Raw genomic sequence first — 21454 nt, forward strand, 5'->3', positions numbered from 1 at the left:
ATGCGAGGATGACTCAGTCCTAAGGCTGAAGATTAATACAACATGTTCTTCCTATCCAAAACCTGAATGGATGCACCTAACCGCCTTTAAAAACTTACCATCCAATTCACACCCACAAAACATCTCCTCTTAAAGAAGCCCACTTTTTCCCTTTCCTCTTGCCCTTTAGCTCCAAATCTAAGCCTATGGTCAAGAAGCTCAATTAATCTATATAAGTGAATTTCTTATTTATGATGCCATGCGCACATCTGAGGTGGTACCAAGTATATTGAGGTCCGATCTGTTACACTGTATGGAAAACATTTTAAGGTATGTATATATATGCCAGCTTTGTAGATTAACTTTTGCCCATATGGAAAGCATTTGAAGGTATGTATATATGTACCGGCTTTGTAGATTACTTATCCCGAAAAGGGAGGGAGGAGAGGGGGGTAATTTACTAGTAACTGTAGTCCACAGAATGCAATGATTAATCACCATCAACAATCAAGAGAATTCTCCATAGTTCAACTTGAAATTGAAAGCTCAAAGTGAAACCAATTACTAGATGAACTTGTAGAAAATATTAGGGCAACGATTCACGACTTAAAAAGAGTCTACTACATGACTACGTGGACTATGAAAGTGACTATATAGCTTGAAAGAGAAGGATGCGCAAAGGGGGGTTGTGTGGCTGACGGAAGGGGCAGCAACTAGCCTTGAGAGGTGGCCAATGTAGTGCCAAATCGATTTAAAGAGGCAAAGGGATTTTTAGGTACGTTTTATAATTATAGGTATACATGTGAAGGAGGACACATCTGCTGAACCACACATCTTTTTTAAATTGTCCTTTTCTAAGTTAAATGCACCCCTACCCCCTGCCTCCCAAATGTATATACCTTTGTAAGACTAGAATAAGTCCAATCATACAAATTTATATTTTTTTGTTGTTCTAAAGATAAAAAATCTACACACAAAATAAAAGAGAAAATGAAAGAGAACAAAAAAAAGAGGTAAACAAAAACTTTTATGAAAAACAAAAGGAAGACATACTCGGCAAGCAAAGCAACACTTATGTCATCATCAGTGCCCAAGCATAAGCAGCTATACTGGGTTTCTAAAGACCCGCGGACACGCAGTTTCTAAAGACCCTACCCCCTGCCTCCCAAATGGTTCACAATGTGCTGCATATACTGCTGCTGCTCCTGAATTCAAACATTATGGGCCACCTTGAAAAACTGGCATATGTTTGTTGCACGATGGATCAAACTATTTATTGCCCTGGCGTTCCAAGCCCATAGACAGACATGACAGAATTCTAGAGTGTGTTTACTATTGTTTAGCTCGAATAATGGCCCTGCCTACTCGCTGTCGCCTGGTAGCTAATGCGTTGTGGAGGTGTTGCAATGCATCCTCAATGGCATCGGCAGCCTTACCCAGATGACAGTTTACCAGCTCTTCACGAAGATCCAACTCCCGCAACAATTGAGCTGCAGCCGCTGCCGTGCACGTCCTATCCAGGGAAGGTTGAGGCCTGCTCCAACCAAAACCAACATAAATGATGGATACTTCAACAAACCAAAGATATTCATAGGAAAGGATGAGAACATGATTTTTCATGGTACACAATAACACAAACCTATTCTAGCAGATGCTCACCTTAGACCATGCATTACAGAGAGTCTTTCAGGGGACAGTGAAACAGACCGAATATATTGCCCGTCCCATGTCTCTTTTGCACGGTTCTGCGATCAACAGCACCAACTACGTCACAAAATAATGTAAAATATTGATTTTCCATACACAGGACTAAAAAACAATATGCTCACTTGGAGGCGGCTCACCAAAGCCTTTGAATTATTCCATGTGCCATCGATTAGAACAAAGTTGAGACCAGACTGACAATTTTCCTGCAAAATGCCCACAGGTCTCAAAATTTTGACACGCTCCAGAAATGCAAATCTGGACAGTTATTCGTTAAGATCTAGTAACTTTTGTATCCTGATTTTAAGTAAACTCACTATTATCGTTCTATTGACTCATCGGAGTAAGCAAATCAAGAAAAAGCTGCTGAGCTAGTTTGTTTCTCACGCCTATAGGCCAAACGATTTAACAATTTCATCGTATTTGAAATTTCCCTAAAGTAGTTAACTTGGAAGAAATATGAGAATCTGGTACAGTGCACATCCAGGAGCTTCAGGGCCTTGTTCACATCTTGTTAAAATAGTTGTGTAATTGTTTGTTTGGACGCGTAATTGCATTGCATCTCATGGGCTGCCATGTGTCCATGTCGCCTGTCAGGAACGTCAGCATGCCACGTGTGACGTGTCATGCTGAAATGATTTTAACCACTCTTTATGTGTCATACTTTAGGTGACCAATACTACTTCGATTTGACTTCTATTTTCATCCTTATGTTTCTGGCAGTTAGCTCTACTCAAAGGGCTAGTCTAGGGTTAATGTGAGTTTGGTTGGCCTTCTCACAGGCCTATCACTTTGTCGTCTGGTCTTGCATCTCTGGGACTCTTTCATGTTAACAGGCCCACACCCAAGGCTACAGCAAACATTCTCTTTAATAGTTGAGGGGTCGGTCTCATTCAATGCATTTGATTGATCCCATATTTGGGTACTCGGGTGGGGTCTAGTCTTTACATTTCTCTTAAATAGATATATCTCCAGTTGTGGGACACTAATGCCCATAACCCCTTCAATGGAGGTCCACTAGCCAACTAGTACCTAACTGAGCAAACATCATAATTTAAAGAGCTTGAAATTTTCGGCGAGTAAAGATATGCAATAAATGAATTACCAAGCAAGTAAATATGTGTTTTGTGAAGAGACATCTAGGATCATTTGATGCCAAGGTGTGACTCACAATTCTGTGCATTCAGTGAGGGCTGGTGACTATGATGGTAGACAGTCCACCAGTGGAAATTGTCTTTGTTGCCAGCTCATCCGTATCTGGTTAAGCAAGAGGCAACCCACTGTAGCCACCTCTTCATATGAGACGGAGTACAAAGCTACACAACTACAGCTGAGTGTGTATGGCTCAATCCACCCACTACTATTCTCACTAACAGTCAAGAGTGCTATCGCAATAGCATGGAATCCTATGTTTCATGCTAACACGAAACAAATTGAGGTACATTATCATATGTCAGAGAACAATTGCATGCAGGCTAGATCAGCTTGTTCTATTGTCCTACACACAGAACTTGGTAGATCTTTTCACCAAGGCACCACCAGAGAAAAGCTTGATGCTTTCCGCAAAGCTTTAGCCTTGCTTACTTTTGGTGATTGAATACATGTTCACACTACCACGAGTCCAGGACACGAGGGAAGTGTCAGATATCAGTATATACCTAGATGAATCCAGGAACATTCCCAAACTCATGCTCTAAAAACACAACATAGTGCAGTTCTAATCTCATGATAGTCACTCACAAGGTTGAAAACCATAAACTCCATCATGCATAGCAGGGACTAGCTACTATGACATCCCCACTGACGTCATCAGCGCCCAACAGTGGGTGTAGACCATAGTATAAAAAAATATGCTCTCACACATACAAATCCACACACCCACACATACTTGAGCATCCATTTATACAAAGTCTTCGTACTGAGTTTCTGTCGGCACTCCGGAGGTGAAGGGCAGACTCAGCCATGATGAAGGCTAGCACTAAAGGAGAAGGCTAGTCAAAAGGTAGTCCAAAATCTCTTCATTCAAGCTACAACTGCTTGTGAAGTCTAAACATTTTCATTTTAGTCTCTCCCCAACGAGCATCTAAATCTAAATCTAGCTGATAGGGCAACGCACCATTTAAGATAGAAAGAATTATCACAATACCAGCAGGCCGCAACTCGGACGAAAACTTCACGAGGTGAAATTTGCATGTCCGCTAATACAGCAGAAGCATATACCTAGATGAATCCAAGAACATTCCCAAACTCATCCTCTAACTCAGGAGCATATACGGCATGTCAGATATCAGTATTTTGATGTGAACACAACTCAGGACATGTTCACCTCTATTAGGTATTTTTTCCCCCTAGGGTTATAGCTTCCTTTGTAAAGGATATATTCCTCAATTAGGTCTTTCTTTGCAATACAACTCTTGAATTCTCAATAATCTCCAAGTTTTGGTGTTTCTCTCTCACACCAGCACGTGCGTCCTTCCATTGTGTGCCTCGTTTCTCTTGTTCTTACATTCATCTTCCTGTCTCTTCCTGTCTTTCCATCTCTAACAAATGTCATGTCCTAGGCTCAAGATGAATTGTCCTCATAGGCTCCATATTCCAACGATCTAGAACTCTATTAGAATTTAAAAGTTCTGGTACACTGGGGCAAGGCAATGTTCTTAGCCTTGAAACCAACCATTCCTACATAGATACAAGACAATCAGCACTGTGATGTACAGACTAGGGTTCAGACTAGGGTTCATGATAGTAAAAGTCCAGCATGCAAATAAGCTCTATTGCTTAATCCTAATCAGAACTGAACAAAACAGTAGATGATTTGTTAAAAGAAAAACTCTCCTGCTTCAAAAAGGAAACACTGTCTAAGGCCCAATAACATTTACTTGCTTTTATAATTTTAGAGCCATTCATACCAGGGATAGCCTTTGTTGCATCAAATTCTCAGGAATTGAAATCTCATGAACATGATTATCAATGAGACTACGTTCTGGGTACAAATACCAAACAGATGCCTGCCCTGTAAAAGCCAATTATTTTTCTTAGAAGAAATTTCAGAATTAGAAACAATATGACAGAGTAAAGACAAAGCTGCCTACCTGCTTGTTTCAAAGCATCCCACATTGCGTCTTCCTGTTCTTGCATACCATATATACAAAATCGTGCAGATTCATCTCCAAATACTTGCCATAGTAGCTTTCCTGAGTTGTTTTTTCGTAAATAATCCTGTAAAGGGAGGCACCAAGATAATGTGCAGCATTTTCATTTTCTCTAATCACGCAAGTGAAAAAACCAGAGAAACTCCTGAACTGTTATTATTCACAATTATGTTGAAATAGGGTTGGTCACCTCCCCATCAGTAAGCCCACATTTGAGGAGAGAATTGACACACTGCAAAGGTTCCAAAACAGTCCACAAATCCATATGCTCTCCTAGACTACAACCACACTACCAAGTATTTAGTCTTTGAAGCTCCAGCCAGCAATATCTTGTATTCTACAGTTGCAGCCTTTACACCCTATCCCTATGCAAGGACATACCAATGAGGGGGGCTTAATCGGCCCATTGTTGGCTCCCAAGAGCAAATTTTCAATCTATATTAACAATCACGAGAGGCTAAGGCTGCAGATGGCAACTCTGGCATCCCAAATCCAAGTTCTTGAAGGGCACGGGAAGGAAGCAATAATCAACAAGGTAATGGAGACCTACAAAGCTTCTTCTCCTACCCCTCAATTAGTTTCTACAGTCAAGGACCTTGTTTACACTATAGTGCAAACAATCAAGAAGGCAGTGATTGTAGAGGTTGATACAAAGGCAAATAAACCAACATTCAGGATGAGATTAAGGAGTACAAAGCCAAATGCAGCCATGCACTGAAGATCAGAATAGGTGGCCTTCCTGGAGGCGGGTTCAAAGAGGAGGATACATACAATGAGACTTTAGCACACATCAAAGCAACCACCCCTAGCACTGAATGGCCGGAAGATGAAGATGAAGACAGGACAAGTTCCACAACTAATATTCGCCACTCTGGTACTAGCAGCCTGGTTCTCATCCTTCATTGATGAAAAGGCTGGCTGCTTCTTACCGCTTCACGAGATCACTCCTTGACCAGGGGTACACGTGTCCTCTGCAATCGATATTCTTGTGACTGGATTGTGAGATTGTTGCACGTGCGGAAGCGTGAGAAGAGAGAGAGAGAGAGAGAGAAAGATAGACACAGAAGTAGGCAATAGCAGCTGTATATCCAGGGTACCCTAGTTGGGTCCCGTTAGGGTCCGACCAAACAGGGTCATTTGACCCACCTTGGTTGATGCCCAGTTGGGCACCCCAACCCAGCCTTAACACCTGCCTATTCTAGCCTATCCAAGCCTACCTAGCCTATCCTCTCAAGGTGGGCTCACCCACATAGAAGCCCTCTCTCACTATGAGATGCCATACTCTAACACCCTATCTGCCGCTCATGGTGAGCATAATGATCTGAAGAAGCAAGACAATGAAGATGCAACCATGGACCCTCCAACAGCACGCCTACTGGATTCACCTCAGAGAGCAACCAATAGCTTGGATTCTCAAACCCTAAAGCCACCTCGAACAGCAAATGAGATGTCCTCAGCTGTTATTTCCCATGCCAGTTCCCAATGTGATAAATAATTATCTGCGGTACACACTACAGACCTGTATCCTCTGTTGAACACATCATGTACAGGAACCTCGAACAACGAACTCCGAAACACACTGTGTCCATAGCCTCTGTGACGTCAAGCAATGAACTCTAAACTCATCTGGCCCATAGCTCCACATCCTTGCTTTGTCTGCCAAACGCAAGGAGCAGGGACCACTTGTTTCGGGTATTCAGAACTTCTCCTGCCAATGGCATCTTGAACTGTTTATACAGTTTAATGTGGCATGGCTTTGACATACTTCAGGTTCATTGTGTAGATATACAAGGATAGTTCCATATGTGGAGTCTTCTCCATCTAATTTCCCTTTCTTTCAATACCAGTTATTGGCTGAGCTCAGCTGCCTATTGGCCTGTTATCTGCCAACTTTTGGTCTTTCATACATAAGGGACAGATCAACAATCATATTTAGCAGCAATGAGAAAGCACCCTAGTTTCATTTACATGAGCCAGATTCCAGAGGCCCTTGAAAGAAACTGTTAACCTTAGGATGCATGTACAACCACCCTAGTTTCATTTACATGAGCCAGATTCCAGAAGCCCTTGAAAGAAACTGCTAACCTTAGGATGCATGTACAACCAGAGTCGAACACCAGCCCACAGGGAAATGTGTACTACTCTTTGGCACATGCAATCAATCACAGGAAGCCAGCACTGCACACCAAGTTCCAAAAAAAATGTTAGATAAAACAATAATGCAGGAGCTCAAAAATCTGCAGGCATCATGTTAACAACACGACACACAGACATTGATAAGATACAAAGCCACAGAGCTGTTATGGCAATGACTCAACCTTGAATATATGACATCACAAGCAGTAGAGCCCCAAAAGAGCCTCAAGGGAAGCACTATACAGAATCATAGCAAGCACAATAATGGAAAGCATGGGCGACAGATGGAGGTCGGAACATCAAGGCGACAATAAGATATAGCAGAAAGACGATATTCCAGGAAAAATAAGCAAACAGAGCTGGTAGATTAATTTGTAGAGGAGGTGTGACCAAACAGGGATTTGCCGAGCTAAGAACCTATTTTGGATACATGTTCACAAAGGTAACCCTTGCTGCCAAGTATTCGGCAGGCAACTTGTCGAGCTGTGAAGAATGGCAGCTTCTCTTCCTTGACTGGAATATTTGCATAGAAAGATCTATGCATGTGTTCCTCCAGAGCTTTTGCTTTTCCCTGCATCACCAGACAAAGGCCACAAGTTCACAAATTATTTCAGCTGGAATGCCTCTGCGGCATATTTTCTATAAACGTATCCTATTCTTAAATTGGAATATGGTATTCAACACATTTGTTTTACAATGACCCCCATTTCAATGCCTTACATAAGATGAAACATTCAATAAAAGTTCAGGTCATTTCTCCCACACTTGTCTGTAGATTTAGTTAGCAACAATATATACTCGCTCCATTAAGCAAGTATGGAGTCTGGACTGCCTGGTAAGATATTTATATTCCAAGCTGCAGAACCCCAAATCATAGGTGGCTTGCCAGATCTTACAGGTATTAATACAAATGCCAGATATGAGCTCAAAATCCACCACTACAAAATAACATGCAGCTTTGAACTAATACAGCATCTCAAACCAGAAGTTAAAATCATGCTATCACATCCACACCTTGTTAATGTTCTAGTCTCAGTTTGGGTTAATTCTAATAAGTTTAGCATATGAGTTATGGCCCTAGCAATCCCAAGGTACAATTAGTTCTAGGCCCATTGTGTAATACTGTGTGCATGGGTAGAAGGATCATGGGGCAAATTTTTAAAAGAATCAAAAACTCATTAAATAGGCTAAAATACTTGTTCTAATTTACATATATTTATTTGAATTAAACTAAAAGCTGATTTTAGCTTTAGCTTTCATTTGATTTTCTTTAACTCTCTAGACTTTTCTGATTTTCTTTGTTGAGATTGGGGGTGTAACCCTTCTCATTCATTCTTGCATGCTTGAGGTGGAGATTGAAGCTTGTATTTGAGAGACCAGCATCTTTGCTATTGCAACCTTTACTCTCTAGCAAATTGTGATTAGATCTGCAGCCTCTGCAAATCTGTGACTGAGTCTCCATCTCCACCAGCCCTAGTATGTCACCAAGTATCAACTCGAAATCAGTGATTTCCCTACAAATATTGGGCACCTAGGTAGAAAACAGCAATAGCATTGCTCCAAAAGTGACACCCAATCAAGAAACCCTTGTTGCAGGAAGTAAAAAAAAGTCAACCAGCTTGCTTTCCAGTGACAAAACCTTGATTCTTCGCGACAGAAGTGAGCTCTCAAGCTTGGCATGGAGCTGGGAGGTGCGGGGGAGCAAGGGGCTACCTGCTCTGATACCAAATGTGAGAAGTGGAGATGGAAAGGTGAGCAAAAACGTTGAGCTAATCTAAATTGAAGTTGCAAGAATGAAGTACAAAGGAGCTGTCAACATGACTAAAACCCTAACACACTAGGTAAACGCTAGTGTGAGCTAAAATTGACTCAACCACTATATACCTAGATGAATCCAAGAACATTCCCAAACACATCCTCTAAAAACACAACATAGTGTAGTTTCAATCTCACGATCGTCACTCATAAGATTGAAAACCATAAACTTCATCACACATAGCAGGGACTAGCTACTATGACATCCCCACTGACATCATCAGTGCCCAACAGTGGGTGTAGACCATAGTAGAAAAATATGCTCTCACACATACAAATCCACACACCCACACATACTTGAGCATCCATTTATACAAAGTCTTCGTACTGAGTTTCTATCGGCACTCCGGAGGTGAAGGGCAGACTCAGCCATGACGAAGGCTAGCACTAAAGGAGAAGGCTAATCAAAAAGTAGTTCATTCAGGCTATAACTGCTTGTGAAGTCTAAACGATTTCATTTTAGTCTCTTCCAAACGAGCATCTAAATCTAGCTAATAGGGCAACGCACCATTTAAGATAGAAAGAATTATCGCAATACCAGCAGGCCGCAACTAGCTGGAAAAAAGTGACCCAACCACTAGCTGATAGGACTCAACCACTAGCTGGAAAAAGTGACCCTAACCCTCCTAACTAACTAATACATTGGCCACTACCTTAAACGACACCAGCAGCTACTCATGTTTCCAAAGTACCTTATCATTCAAGTAAAATGAAAGAGGAGGAAGTAGAGGTTGAGTTCAAGGCTTTTGTTGGGAACCAAACCAATTATAGAATCAAACCACTCAGAATTGACTGAGGGGGAGAGTACAGGTTAGATGCCTTCAAAGGCTATTTGTCAGAACAGGGGATTTTGCATCAGAAGACAGTAGCTCACACAACACAACACAATGGACTTGCAGAGAGAAAGAACAGGTCACTATGGAGAAGACACGATGAATGCTCAAGCATAAGAAGTTGTCAAAGGCATTTTGGGGAGAGGCTGTAACTACAACCACATCCATACAGAATAGATGCCCTACAAATGCACTAGTTAATGTTACACCTTTTCAGGCATTCTATGGTTATAAGCCAAAGGTCAGTCATTTCGGAGTGTTTGGTTCCATGGCATATTCCTGGGTTCCAAAACAATATAGATCTAAGCTTGATGATAAAGGTATGAAATGGATTTTTGTGGGTTATAGTACTAAAAGCAAGGGCCTTCAATGAGCATGAATGAATGATGCCTTAAAACCTTGCAATGCCACTTGATGATGATGTGCCTTTGGATGTCATTCAGTTTGAGCCTGAAGAGATGCCACGTTATGAGGGGGATCCCTCTTCCTCACATGTACCTGAGGATCCCACTTCTTCCTCAAATGCTTCAGCTGGGTTGCCACATAATGAGGAGACTGCTCTCCCAAATGTTGCGGATGAGCAACCAGCCATTGAGGATAGACAGCCCATTGTATATCAATGACGTGGGGTACGTACAGCAAGTGGTGCAGCCAATAAAACACTTCCAAAATGGGCAAGGTTGACCATTCAAGACGCACAGGATTAAGATGGCACACTGGAGAAGTCCAAGGCCCGTCTTGTTGCCAAGGGGTATGCTCAAGAAGAGGGAATTGACTATGAGCCATAGTCATAGTTTTGGACGGAAATATATTATTTTGGTGGTTTCTCTATCTGGCTGGTTCATTGTCTATTGATGAGGCTGCACATCTATTCTATGCACATAAGTTAAGAAGTTTGTGATTCCACACACCACACCACACTGTGTGAGCTCATGGGCAATTCTATCAGTCTTCCGCTGTGCATACCCTATATTGGGTAATTTTTAATACGCTCACCTCTTGAGCTTTAGTCAGCCCATTGTTGTGGAAGAATATCTCAGAGTTTTGCTATCTTTCTCTCCCCTAGTCATTCGCTTCATTCGCTTCAGAGATTCACATGCTCGACTAGCGACACTCCGATGCCGAGCCGCTCTACGAGAGCATCCCACCACCCTGTCCATGGACGAGGATTTGACACCACTACAGATTGAGGAGCGACGAGTTCTTTTGCAGCAGCGGGATGTTGCCCGCAAGGAGGGGAAATGGGCCGTGGTCCGAGATGGTAGGTTGTTGACCGGCACTCGTCGGGCTCCCACCCGTACCCCGTAGGGGGACGGGGCCTATGAGACTCAGGTTTTCGAGATCCTAGATTGCACCATTTGGACCTGTAATGGTACCTTATGGTCAGGCCCAAGGAACTTCTCGGAGTCTTATACAAGACGAGACATAGTCTTTTACACGGAGACACACCAGAGCCCAGAGCGTCCACTACCGATAGTCAGTGGCTACACATGGGAGTCAACCTTCAGGGATGAGACGAGGGATACAGGAGGAGTCCGAGGATCAGGCGGGGTCTTCCCTCGCTGGAGCCATCTCCATTGAGAGGAAGTACGCACACTCCCGATTCATGTGGATCCGGATCCGACGCACAGACACCCGTGACCTTTTCATAGCAATATGCTACTTCCCGCCAGACACATCCCACTTCGCCAGAGTGGCACGAGAGCAGGGTGAGACATCGCCATATGCACCCTTACATCAGAATATCCCAGACATTTCAGTCCGCAGGGAAGTTCTCCTTGTTGGGGACTTCAAGGCCAGCACGAGCACGCACCAGGCACCACTCTTGGACTTTCGAGACAACTCTATCATGCTACCAGACATGGACCTAGACGGAGCAAGTATGACCAGGACCTCATCGGACCGACATGGGCCTGTTACACCATATGGACACGCGCTCCTTGATCTGGGCAGGATGCATGATCTCATCATCTACAACGGGCTTGACCTATGGCCCTCCTCAGGTGGCTTTACTGCTTCCCACACGGGGGGGCACTAGTGTAGTAGATTACATCATGGGATCCCCTACCCTCACTTCATGTATCATCAACTTTACCGTAGCACCACTCCCTCTAGGAGCTGATCACACATACCTATTCTTCACTATCGCCACCCCACGCTTAGCCACACCACACACACCACATAGGAAGCACGACACCTACCACGCCATACACTTTGATCACAGCCTCTCACCGGCCTACTCTGGACGCCTAAACAGACTCCTGACCTACATCGATCACATATCACTCGTAGAGGACCGTGCTGCCCTGATTAGTCGCACACTCCACGAGGCTGCCCTCCAAATCTTTCCCCACACCACACGGTCCACTAGACCACCACCTCTTGGTTCTGTACCCTGCAACAACTGGTACAATGCAGAGTGCAAGGCTTATCGCCGACAGCTCCAACTTGAAACCAAATGTTACCTCCCGAACACACCAGACACAGTACACAAGTACCGACGTCTCGTACATCGAAAGAAGCAGGCATTTCTTCGTCGAAATGAGGAGGAGCTGCTGAACATCTTGTACAGCAACAACTCTAAGGATTTTTGGCAGAGATTCCCTGAGCATAGGTCTCCATCACCCCTCACTGACACGAGAGTCTAGCACACGTATGCACACCATCTTTATGATGTCCCACACCAGCCCACTCCAGATCTCATACACACACGTCGCCCCACCACTTGCACGTTGTTCACCAGAGGGGGAGTCAAGGACGCGACATTGAAACTGCACAATGGCCGAGCTAAGGATCACGAGGGGCTATGCACTTAGTTTATCGCATATGGGATCGACACGTTAGCCCCGATCCTAGCAAAGCTATTCAATGACGTTGTCGTCGTCCACACCCGAGGGGCTCCAGCGACACCTAGATGCACTGCAGGCTTTTTGTTTATCCCATGATTTGGAGGTCAACCTTGGCAAGACCAAGGTCACGATCTTTAACACCTCTCGAGCAAACATGCAACGGAAGCAGTGTTGGGGTAAAGGCACATTGCCACCCTTTAAAATGTTACGACCCCTATGACTGTCTTAAGACAGTCATAGGGTGAATACCTAATCCTAATAAAACCTTTGAGTTTGTGGTGTGGCTCAAGGGCATTCTTTACACACCCACACTCCTTGTGTCACTGTCTCCTAACGTTCCACCCCCTTCTTTCCCTCACAAGTGGTATCAGAGCCACCCTCTCCCTCTCACTCCAGTCTACCCCTCCCTCTCCCCTCGGGCCTCGTGCCCTCTGTCAGCAGGGCGCAGTAGGTGCGCGAGCAGGGCGCAGCAAGGCAGCAGCAAGCAGGGCGCAGCAGGCGCGCGACCAGCCGCGCGCAGCAGGTGCACGAGCACCCATAGCTGCAACAGCAGCTAGCTGCTGCTAGTTGCTACCAGCAACCGGCGGCCGCAGCTCCAAGGCGAGCGCAGCCAACGCACGCAGCGCGCAACATCGGCCACGCGCAGCAAGGCTGCACAGGCAACTGGTCGCGCCCGCGACCAGCCACGACAGGCAGCCGGCCGTGCAGCTGTTAGCTGCCGGGTCGTGTGACCAGCAGCAGCCGGCTGCACACAGGCAGCCGACCTCCATCAGCGGGCGTGCACGTACAGGTACATCCGTACCGGCTGTACCCTCAGCCAAAATTTTGACTTTTTTTTTTGGGATCCGTGCCCTCGCAAGTACAAGGTACAACAGGTACTCTATGCAGGCACAGCAGGTACTTGCAGGTACAGCAGGCACAGATTTTTTTTTTTTTGGAAAGAAGGAAAAGAGTGAAGAGCATTCTCCTCTTTTGCGTGGTACATGCAAGTACACGCAGGTACAAAGTACAACAAGGCTGTTTATACATTTCCCGAGGAAAACTGTGTGTTTGAGGTACAACAAGTACACTCGTGTCCCTCGTGCTTGAGGTGACTAGTGCCACAGGGTGTGGTGGTTGCACAGTTATTTTTCCGGGAAGGTCAGATGCCTTGATGCGCAGAGGGCTTTTATGCTTACACTGAGTGCAAATCTCAGTTTTCGGGTGACTATTACAAAGGGCTTTTGCCTAGAAGTGTATGCAGTGTATGCCTTGAGGCAGTGTGGAGCCAGGGTGCCCACATTGGTCTTGTTTCCGCAGTGTACTCAGTGACATTTCTTGCAGGTTACATTTTGTGTACGACACTTTGAAAATCTCAATTGAGCCACGCTTGGCCAGGGTGCATCGAGTTTACTCGGTCCCTAACTGTCCATCGTTGACAGTGCTCAAAAGACTTTCTTTTCGGTGTTTGTACGTTGGGATCTGTGTTGCTACTGTGCACACAGGCAGTTTATGCATTACATTGTCAGGTGAAAGTGCCAGGAGAGCGCTGAATTTTGTATGCTACCTCATTGTTGAGGGTGTTTTTCACTTGGTACAGGTGTCAAATCAAGGGGCTTTTGCCCAGATTTTGCTTGTGAGCACTTGAGTTACTGTTTGAAAACTTCAGATGCCTTTTATCCCCTTGGCAGAAGGGTGATTGGTTGGGATTTGTCCCATGCTTTGTTGCAGGTTTGTGACAGGCTGAGGTGTTTGAAGCTTTTTTCAGTGGACAAAACAGTGTATGACAAGTGGTTTATGCATATAAAATCAGTGCAATACCTCATCTGAGGTGGGAGAAGTGTCCATGACAGCAGTGTTTTGTGCTTCGTCAGATGATGATGCACTGATAAAACACTTGTGGAACAGCTGCAGCAATTCTGTAGTTACTGGTTTATGCCTATTTGAGCACGGTACAGTGTGTCACAAGGTACAGTGACTGGAGGGAAAATTTTCTGTTTTGCTGCAGGTTTTTTTTGACAGTAAAATACAGCACTATTGTGAGTGCTCCTGGCTCTTGATAGAGCAGGTTTTCTGAGAAATCAGAATTTTATTTAGTCATTTTTTGACTTACAGGGAGTCAGGCACTTTCCTTGTCTGATATGGCATCAGGGGGAAGTGAATCCTCAATACTGAACATAAAGAAATTGGAAGGGGCACACAATTATGCATTATGGGCAGAACAGTGTTTGAATGTACTTCTGCTAAAGAAGATTTCGAAGCCCATAAGGTTGAAGGGTGTCAAGCCATCTGGGATGGCAGATGATGAGTTGGAGGAGCTTGATTTGTCCGCAAGGGCGGCTATCATGCTTACTCTCACTGATTCTCTTGTGTTCAATGTTCAGGCAGAAAAGACCTCTTATGGCCTATGGCAGAGGCTAGAAGAGTTGTATGCCCAAAAGAGTTCAGCCAGTAAGGTTTATTGGCTGAAAAAGCTCGCTGACCTTCGCATGAAGGAAGGTACAGCTATGACCTCACACTTGAGTGAGTTCAATGCCATCTTTACTCAACTTATTGCACAGGGTTTGAACTTGGACGAGGAGTTCAAGGCTGCATTTTTGCTGTGTACCCTCCCTGAGAGTTGGGACACTTTTAAGACAACCCTGTCTAATTCAAATGTCACTCTTATGTATGCTGATGTGGAGAGCTCTCTTCTCATGGAGGAGATGAGCAGGAAGAATAATGCGGGCAGCAAGTCTTCCAATGCTTTACAGGTACAGGAAAGAGGTAGGACTCAGCAGAAGGGGAGATCTGCTGGCAAGTCCAAATCCCGCAGTCAGTCCCGTGGCAAAAAGGATATTGAATGCTTTTACTGTGGCAAGAAGGGACACGTGAAGTCTAAGTGCTTCAAGTTTATACGGGATCAGAAAGCCAAGAAGGCTGAGGCAAAGGATGCAGGCAGTGGAAGCAAAGGCAAAGGCAAGGCCAAAGGAGATGACACTGATGCAGTGAATGTTGCAGCAGAGGACAGTGACAGTGACAGACATGATGTATTATGTTCTTCTGCTGTAATTGCACATACATTGGTTATTGATGGCCATGACATGCACACCTGGCTCTTGGATTCAGGTGCTTCTTTTCATGTTACGCCTCATAGGGAGTGGTTTACTTCCTACACAGGTACTCATGGAGTTGTTCACCTTGGGAACAACTATGCATGTCAGATTGCAGGGATTGGCAGTATACAGATAGTATTCCCTGACGGACGCATATTTATGCTTGATGGTGTTCGCCATGTGCCGCAAATCAAGAAAAATCTGATTAGCACTGGCTTGTTGGATGACAGTGGTTACCACACCACATTTGGGAATTCCAAATGGGTGATTACTGATGGCCAGGTTGTAGTGGCTGAGGGTTATAAGAGTGATACCTTGTACCCTCTTTATGTTTCCAGTGTAGGTAATCATGTTGTTGCCATAACCGAGCTGCCGAAGGTTTCATTGTGGCATAGCCGGTTGGGACACATGTCCGTTAAAGGAATGCAAGAACTGTCACGTTTGGGTTATCTGCCGTCTCTTTCATTTTCAGATTTGCCTACTTGTGATCATTGCATTTTTGGAAAGCATTCTATGACTCCTCATAAGAGGAGAACTCCCCAGAATAGAGCACCGCTTGATCTAGTGCACACTGATTTGTGTGAGATGCCACAGCTATCACTAGGGGGTGCAAAGTATTTCCTTACTTTTATTGATGATGCCACACGCAAAGTGTGGGTCTATTTCTTGAAGCATAAGAGCGATGCCTTAGATGCTTTCAAGAAGTTTGTCACTCAGGTTGAGAATCGGACAGGATGCAGGCTGAAATGCCTCAGATCCGATAATGGGGGTGAGTATGTGTCACATGCTTTTGTACAGTTATGCGAAGCTAAGGGCATTAAACAGGAACTCACAGCCCCTCATAATGCATCTCAAAATGGTGTGAGTGAGCGAATGAATCGGACTATCCAGGAGAAAGTTCGATGTATGTTGTCTTATGCTGCATTGCCCCATGGCTTTTGGGCAGAAGCTGTGCAAACAGCAGTTCACCTAATTAACAGGTCGCCGAACAAGGCTTTGGAGCTGAAAGTGCCAGAGGAGGTGTGGTCTGGCAAGCCACCTTCATACAAGCACTTACGTGTGTTTGGCTGCGAGTGCTTTGCTCATGTACGCAAAGAATTGCGCACCAAACTGGAGCCAAAGTCTTTCAGATGCATCTTCATGGGTTACGGTGACGAAGGTGAAATGGGGTACAGGTTATGGGATCCTGTCAAACGGAAGATTATACGCAGCAATGACGTCATCTTTAAAGAGGATAGTGTACACAAAGAACCCGTGCAACCTGTGGAATACAGGAGGGTTGTTTATGATGATGTCGGACAGCAAAGAATGCCCATTAATATGCAGCAGCAGGCTGCTGTAAATAACCCTGTTCAAGAGGGTATACAGGCTGAAAATCAGCCAGACAATTTTGCCAATGATGCACCACTGGATATGCCAGCAAATGGCGCTGTAGGACAGCCAAATATGGTGGTACAGCCACCCGTCATGCATGACGAACAGGCTAGACAGCAGCCTAATACGGAGCATTTTCTTAGGAGGAGCACCCGTGTACAACGGCCTCCTGACAGGTTTGTTCCAGGAGCCAATAATGTGGCTGATTTTATCATGCTGACAGATTGTGGTGAGCCTTCCAGCTTCAAGGAAGCTATGGGAAGAACAGAGAAAAGGAAGTGGGAGAAAGCCATGCAGTCAGAAATGGACTCCTTACTTCATAATGATACATGGGACTTGGTGTAGCTACCTGCAGGCAGAAAGGTTTTGCCATGCAAGTGGGTTTACAAAGTCAAAGTTGATTCAAATGCTTTACCGAGGTATAAGGCCAGATTGGTTGCCAAGGGATTTAAGCAGGAGAAGGGCATTGACTTTGATGAGATCTTTTCCCCTGTAGTCAAGATGACTACTTTGAGAGCAGTGTTAGCTCTTGTTGCTCATGAGGACATGGATTTATGTCAGATGGATGTGAAGACTGCTTTTCTTCACGGAGATCTCCATGATGAGATCTACATGAGTCAGCCAGAGGGATATGCTGTTAAAGGGACAGAGAAGCTTGTGTGTAAGCTCAAGAGGAGCTTGTATGGACTCAAGCAGGCACCAAGGGAATGGTACAAGAAGTTTGATGCCTTCATGCAGTCCCAAGGGTATCATAGGTGTGAGACCGATCACTGCTTGTACACCAAACGGGCAAAGGATGGCAGTTTGATGCTACTCATTCTATATGTGGATGACATGCTGATTGCCAGCAAATCTAAGCAGGAGATTATTGCTTTGAAGAAGCAACTACATAAGTCTTTTGACATGAAAGACTTGGGTGATGCAAACCACATACTAGGTATGCGGATTACTCGTGACAGGTCTAAGGGACTTTTGTTTCTATCACAGGAAGAGTACATTGGCAAGGTACTGCAGAGGTTTAACATGGAGGGGGGGAAGTCTATTAGTACCCCGTTGCCTCCTCATTTAAAACTCAGCAGTAAGGACAGCCCCAGATCAGATGATGATAAGGCTGAGATGGCCAAGGTTCCGTATGCATCTGCAGTTGGTTCTTTGATGTATGCCATGATTGCCACTCGTCCGGATATTGCTTTTGCGGTGGGAGTCATCAGCAGGTATATGGCAAATCCAGGCAAGCGGCACTGGGAAGCAGTGAAAGGCGTCTTGAGGTATCTCAAGGGTACCAAAGACTTGTGCATATGCTATGGTAGGCAGGATGCATTGGTGCATGGTTTTACAGATTCAGACTATGCAGGAAATGCAGATAACCAGAAGTCTACTACCGGTTATATTTTCACATTTGCAGGAGGTCCTATATCATGGGTGTCTCGGTTGCAGAAATGCATTGCACTGTCAACCACTGAAGCTGAATATATTGCAGCCACTGAGGCTTGCAAGGAAGCAATATGGCTTACTCGGCTGGTGGGAGATTTGGGCATTACAGGAGATATGCCAGTTTTGCATTGTGATAGTCAGAGTGCTATCATGTTGGCAAAGAATCCAGTCTTTCATCAGAAGACCAAGCACATAGATGTGAAATACCATTTCATCAGGAAGGTACTAGAAGACGAGCGGCTTGAGCTTGTGAAGGTGCATACTAATGATAATCCTGCAGATTTGCTCACTAAGAGCTTGCCTACAGAGCGGTTTGCACATTGTCGCCGCATCATGGGATTAGGTTAAGACCATTCTTATTTTATGGTCTTGTATACAGTGACTGTATATTGCTGTAATTTTTATTCTTTTCTCCCCTTTAGGCACATTGGCCTTTAGGTGGGAGGTTGTTGGGGTAAAGGCACCTTGCCACCCTTTAAAATGTTACGACCCCTATGACTGTCTTAAGACAGTCATAGGGTGAATACCTAATCCTAATAAAACCTTTGAGTTTGTGGTGTGGCTCAAGGGCATTCTTTACACACCCACACTCCTTGTGTCACTGTCTCCTAACGTTCCACCCCCTTCTTTCCCTCACAAGCAGTTTACTTTTACTTTCGGTGGGTCACCAGTTGAGATCGTATCCTCATACACTTACTTGGGGGTCATCTTCTTCGGCCCGATCTTCACGATGAGACCAACGATGCAGGCCAGACTGAGCAGGGGATACGCCTCACTGGCTCGGCTAGAGAGACAATGCTTCCACTCCACTTCCAGGACCCTCGGACCAAGGCTCTTCTCTTCGACTCCTTGGTCCGACCAGCCGGTATGTATGGCAGCCCTTATTGGGATTCTGGCATGTCAGAGATAGAGTGGACACGGGTGGAGCGCCTGCAGATCCTCGTGCTCTCACGAATGATCCGAGGGAAACCGTCTGTACCACATCACATCATTCAGGCCGAGTTTGGTGCTTCTCCACTCCAGCTAGATGCAGCCTTTCAGACCATTATATATCTATACCGGGTTAGATCATATGGGGACTGCACATCAAGGAGACAGAGGTTGCCATGGTTGGCTCTCGATTCCTCCATGAGTTTGGCAGCAGAGGGAGACGAGCGATGCTGGTATGCACGGACTCACAGATGGTTTGTGAGACTAGGGTTCCACATCGATAGGATACCGCCTTTTCAGTACAGTTTAGATGCCCCTCTGGTACTCCCACCCACCATCCCGATCGGGTCACACACCAACCAGGTCATTCGTGAGGATCTCCTGCAGCTACACACCTTTAGCACCTGGTTGGAGCCGAGGGAGCTTCCAGTGAAGCTAAGTTTCTACAAAGATTACTGTCTTCGTATTTCGAGGAGGGATTCATCACACCACCGGGGTACACTGAGCTTCATATGCCTCACTCACTACGGATCTCCATCGGACAGTTTCGGGTATCATCACATCGCCTCCACATAGAGAGCGGCAGAGCAGAGGGGATTCCTAGGGAGCATCGCTTATGCATATTGTGCGACTGTCAGGAGGTCGAGTCGGAGAAGCATTTTATTTTCAGGTGCCTAGTGTACTACGAGATCCGAGGTCGCTACCACTGCCTCTTCAGAGACAGCTCCACCCAGATCAGAGATGCCTCGCGGCCTTCATTCACGAGGGGGTCCGACACAGAGTACTTACTCAGCGACAGGGCTTGGCCACATCATCAGACACCTCTCAGAGCAGAATCACAGAGTTCTTCTCATCGAGTGACATTGATCGTCCAATCTCTAGCCGCAGACGTGACACAGACCCCGACCCGACGATCGCAACACAACACACGAGACATCGAGGGGACACACAGATCACTCTAGGGGACCTCCCGTCATTGTTTAGACCCGAGATACGTCCCACGGGAGTCACAGTGGCTCTGGTCTTACGTCGAGCCTCGTCCAGGAGACTGAGACGTATAGCACCCCTTGACGGGCACCAGCGTCCCATCATCGGCTATGCACCAACTAGGGCGACATGACATACGGAGGATTCCGCTCCGCTCCAGTCCTTTTCTTTTCATTGTTACATCCAGATGTATTTGATTTGATTATGTATGATCAAACTTAGGATTCAGCATGGGTGATGATGCTCGTTTCAGTAGCTCCACCCTTACTGTGATTTGTATCAGGTTTTCTTTCAGTCTCATAGACCCATCGGTCTTCCGAAGACTCTAATAAAATTTCTTTCTTTCTTTCGTTGAGTGTTATTTGAGCTGCGATCGGGAGTGTGAGGTGTGAGTAATTCTATCCTCTATGCACCAACAAGCGTTGAGCCGATATGGCCCATGCTCCTCGACTCCTTGAGCCATCGCCTTTCCGTTTGCCTTGGATGTGACAGTGACTTTGTCGTTGTCAAATAAGACCGAACTTCATGTGCCTCTTTTTCTATGCATTCTTGGTCTTGTTGTTGTTCTTGGAGTCTTTGAACTAGCCCTTGCCAGGCTTGTCCCTTGCCCGTAAAAGCCTTCTCGTCCGATTGAGTAAATAGCTTTTCCCAAAGCCTCTTTCGGCAATAGTAAAGGGCCAAGCTCCTCGAAGATGAGAGGCTTGGTCCTATGTCATGCGGTGACCGTAGTCACAAAACTCTTGAAACTGCGCGGTAGCTTGTGTAACGTCAACAATGCTAGATGACTTGAGTCTACCTTCTGACCAACTGCAATGAGCTGGTCCCTTACCACCTTGACTTTTGTCGAATGGTCATGAACATTGTCCTCCTCATTCAAATCCAGATTGTAGAGTTGATGTTGAAGAAGCAAGATACAAGATGTGTTGTCTATTTCATACAGATCCTTTAGAATAGCTCGCGCCTCTATAGACGAGACATCTTGACCATCTGGATGTGTGGAAGAACAGAGTCCGCCGTGGTCCCTATGATTAATGCTAGGGAGTGGGCATCTCTGTCCTCCCAATTCTCAAGCTCCTCTCCATCTACTGGAATGAGAATCTTCCCCTTGCTGTCCAGCATATCTTCTGGCTTTGCCTCCACCCCCGTTGTCAACTTCCACAACTTCCGAGCCACAAAATGACTCAAGA

General features: G+C 45.3%; 1 protein-coding gene across 1 annotated transcript in view; it reads right to left on the minus strand.

Annotated features, from left to right (window-relative positions):
- Positions 1–1050: 1050 nt before the first annotated feature.
- LOC147890765 (DTW domain-containing protein) overlaps positions 1051–21454 on the minus strand; it is a 40238-nt gene continuing 19834 nt past the window's right edge. Inside the window, exons 2-8 of the mRNA XM_087389985.1 lie at positions 7402–7542; positions 6921–7013; positions 4776–4902; positions 4593–4696; positions 1809–1889; positions 1639–1724; positions 1051–1513 (exon numbers count right to left, since the gene is read on the minus strand). Of these exons, the coding sequence (XP_087246111.1) occupies positions 1312–1513; positions 1639–1724; positions 1809–1889; positions 4593–4696; positions 4776–4902; positions 6921–7013; positions 7402–7542 (834 nt within the window). The 3' untranslated portion in view covers positions 1051–1311. The remainder of the gene's footprint in view (positions 1514–1638; positions 1725–1808; positions 1890–4592; positions 4697–4775; positions 4903–6920; positions 7014–7401; positions 7543–21454) is intronic.

Source organism: Dipteris shenzhenensis, chromosome 18 (genome assembly GCF_047967505.1).
Source record: "Dipteris shenzhenensis isolate YYH24624 ecotype China chromosome 18, Dip_SZ_1.0, whole genome shotgun sequence".
NCBI classification, from domain to species: domain Eukaryota; kingdom Viridiplantae; phylum Streptophyta; class Polypodiopsida; order Gleicheniales; family Dipteridaceae; genus Dipteris; species Dipteris shenzhenensis.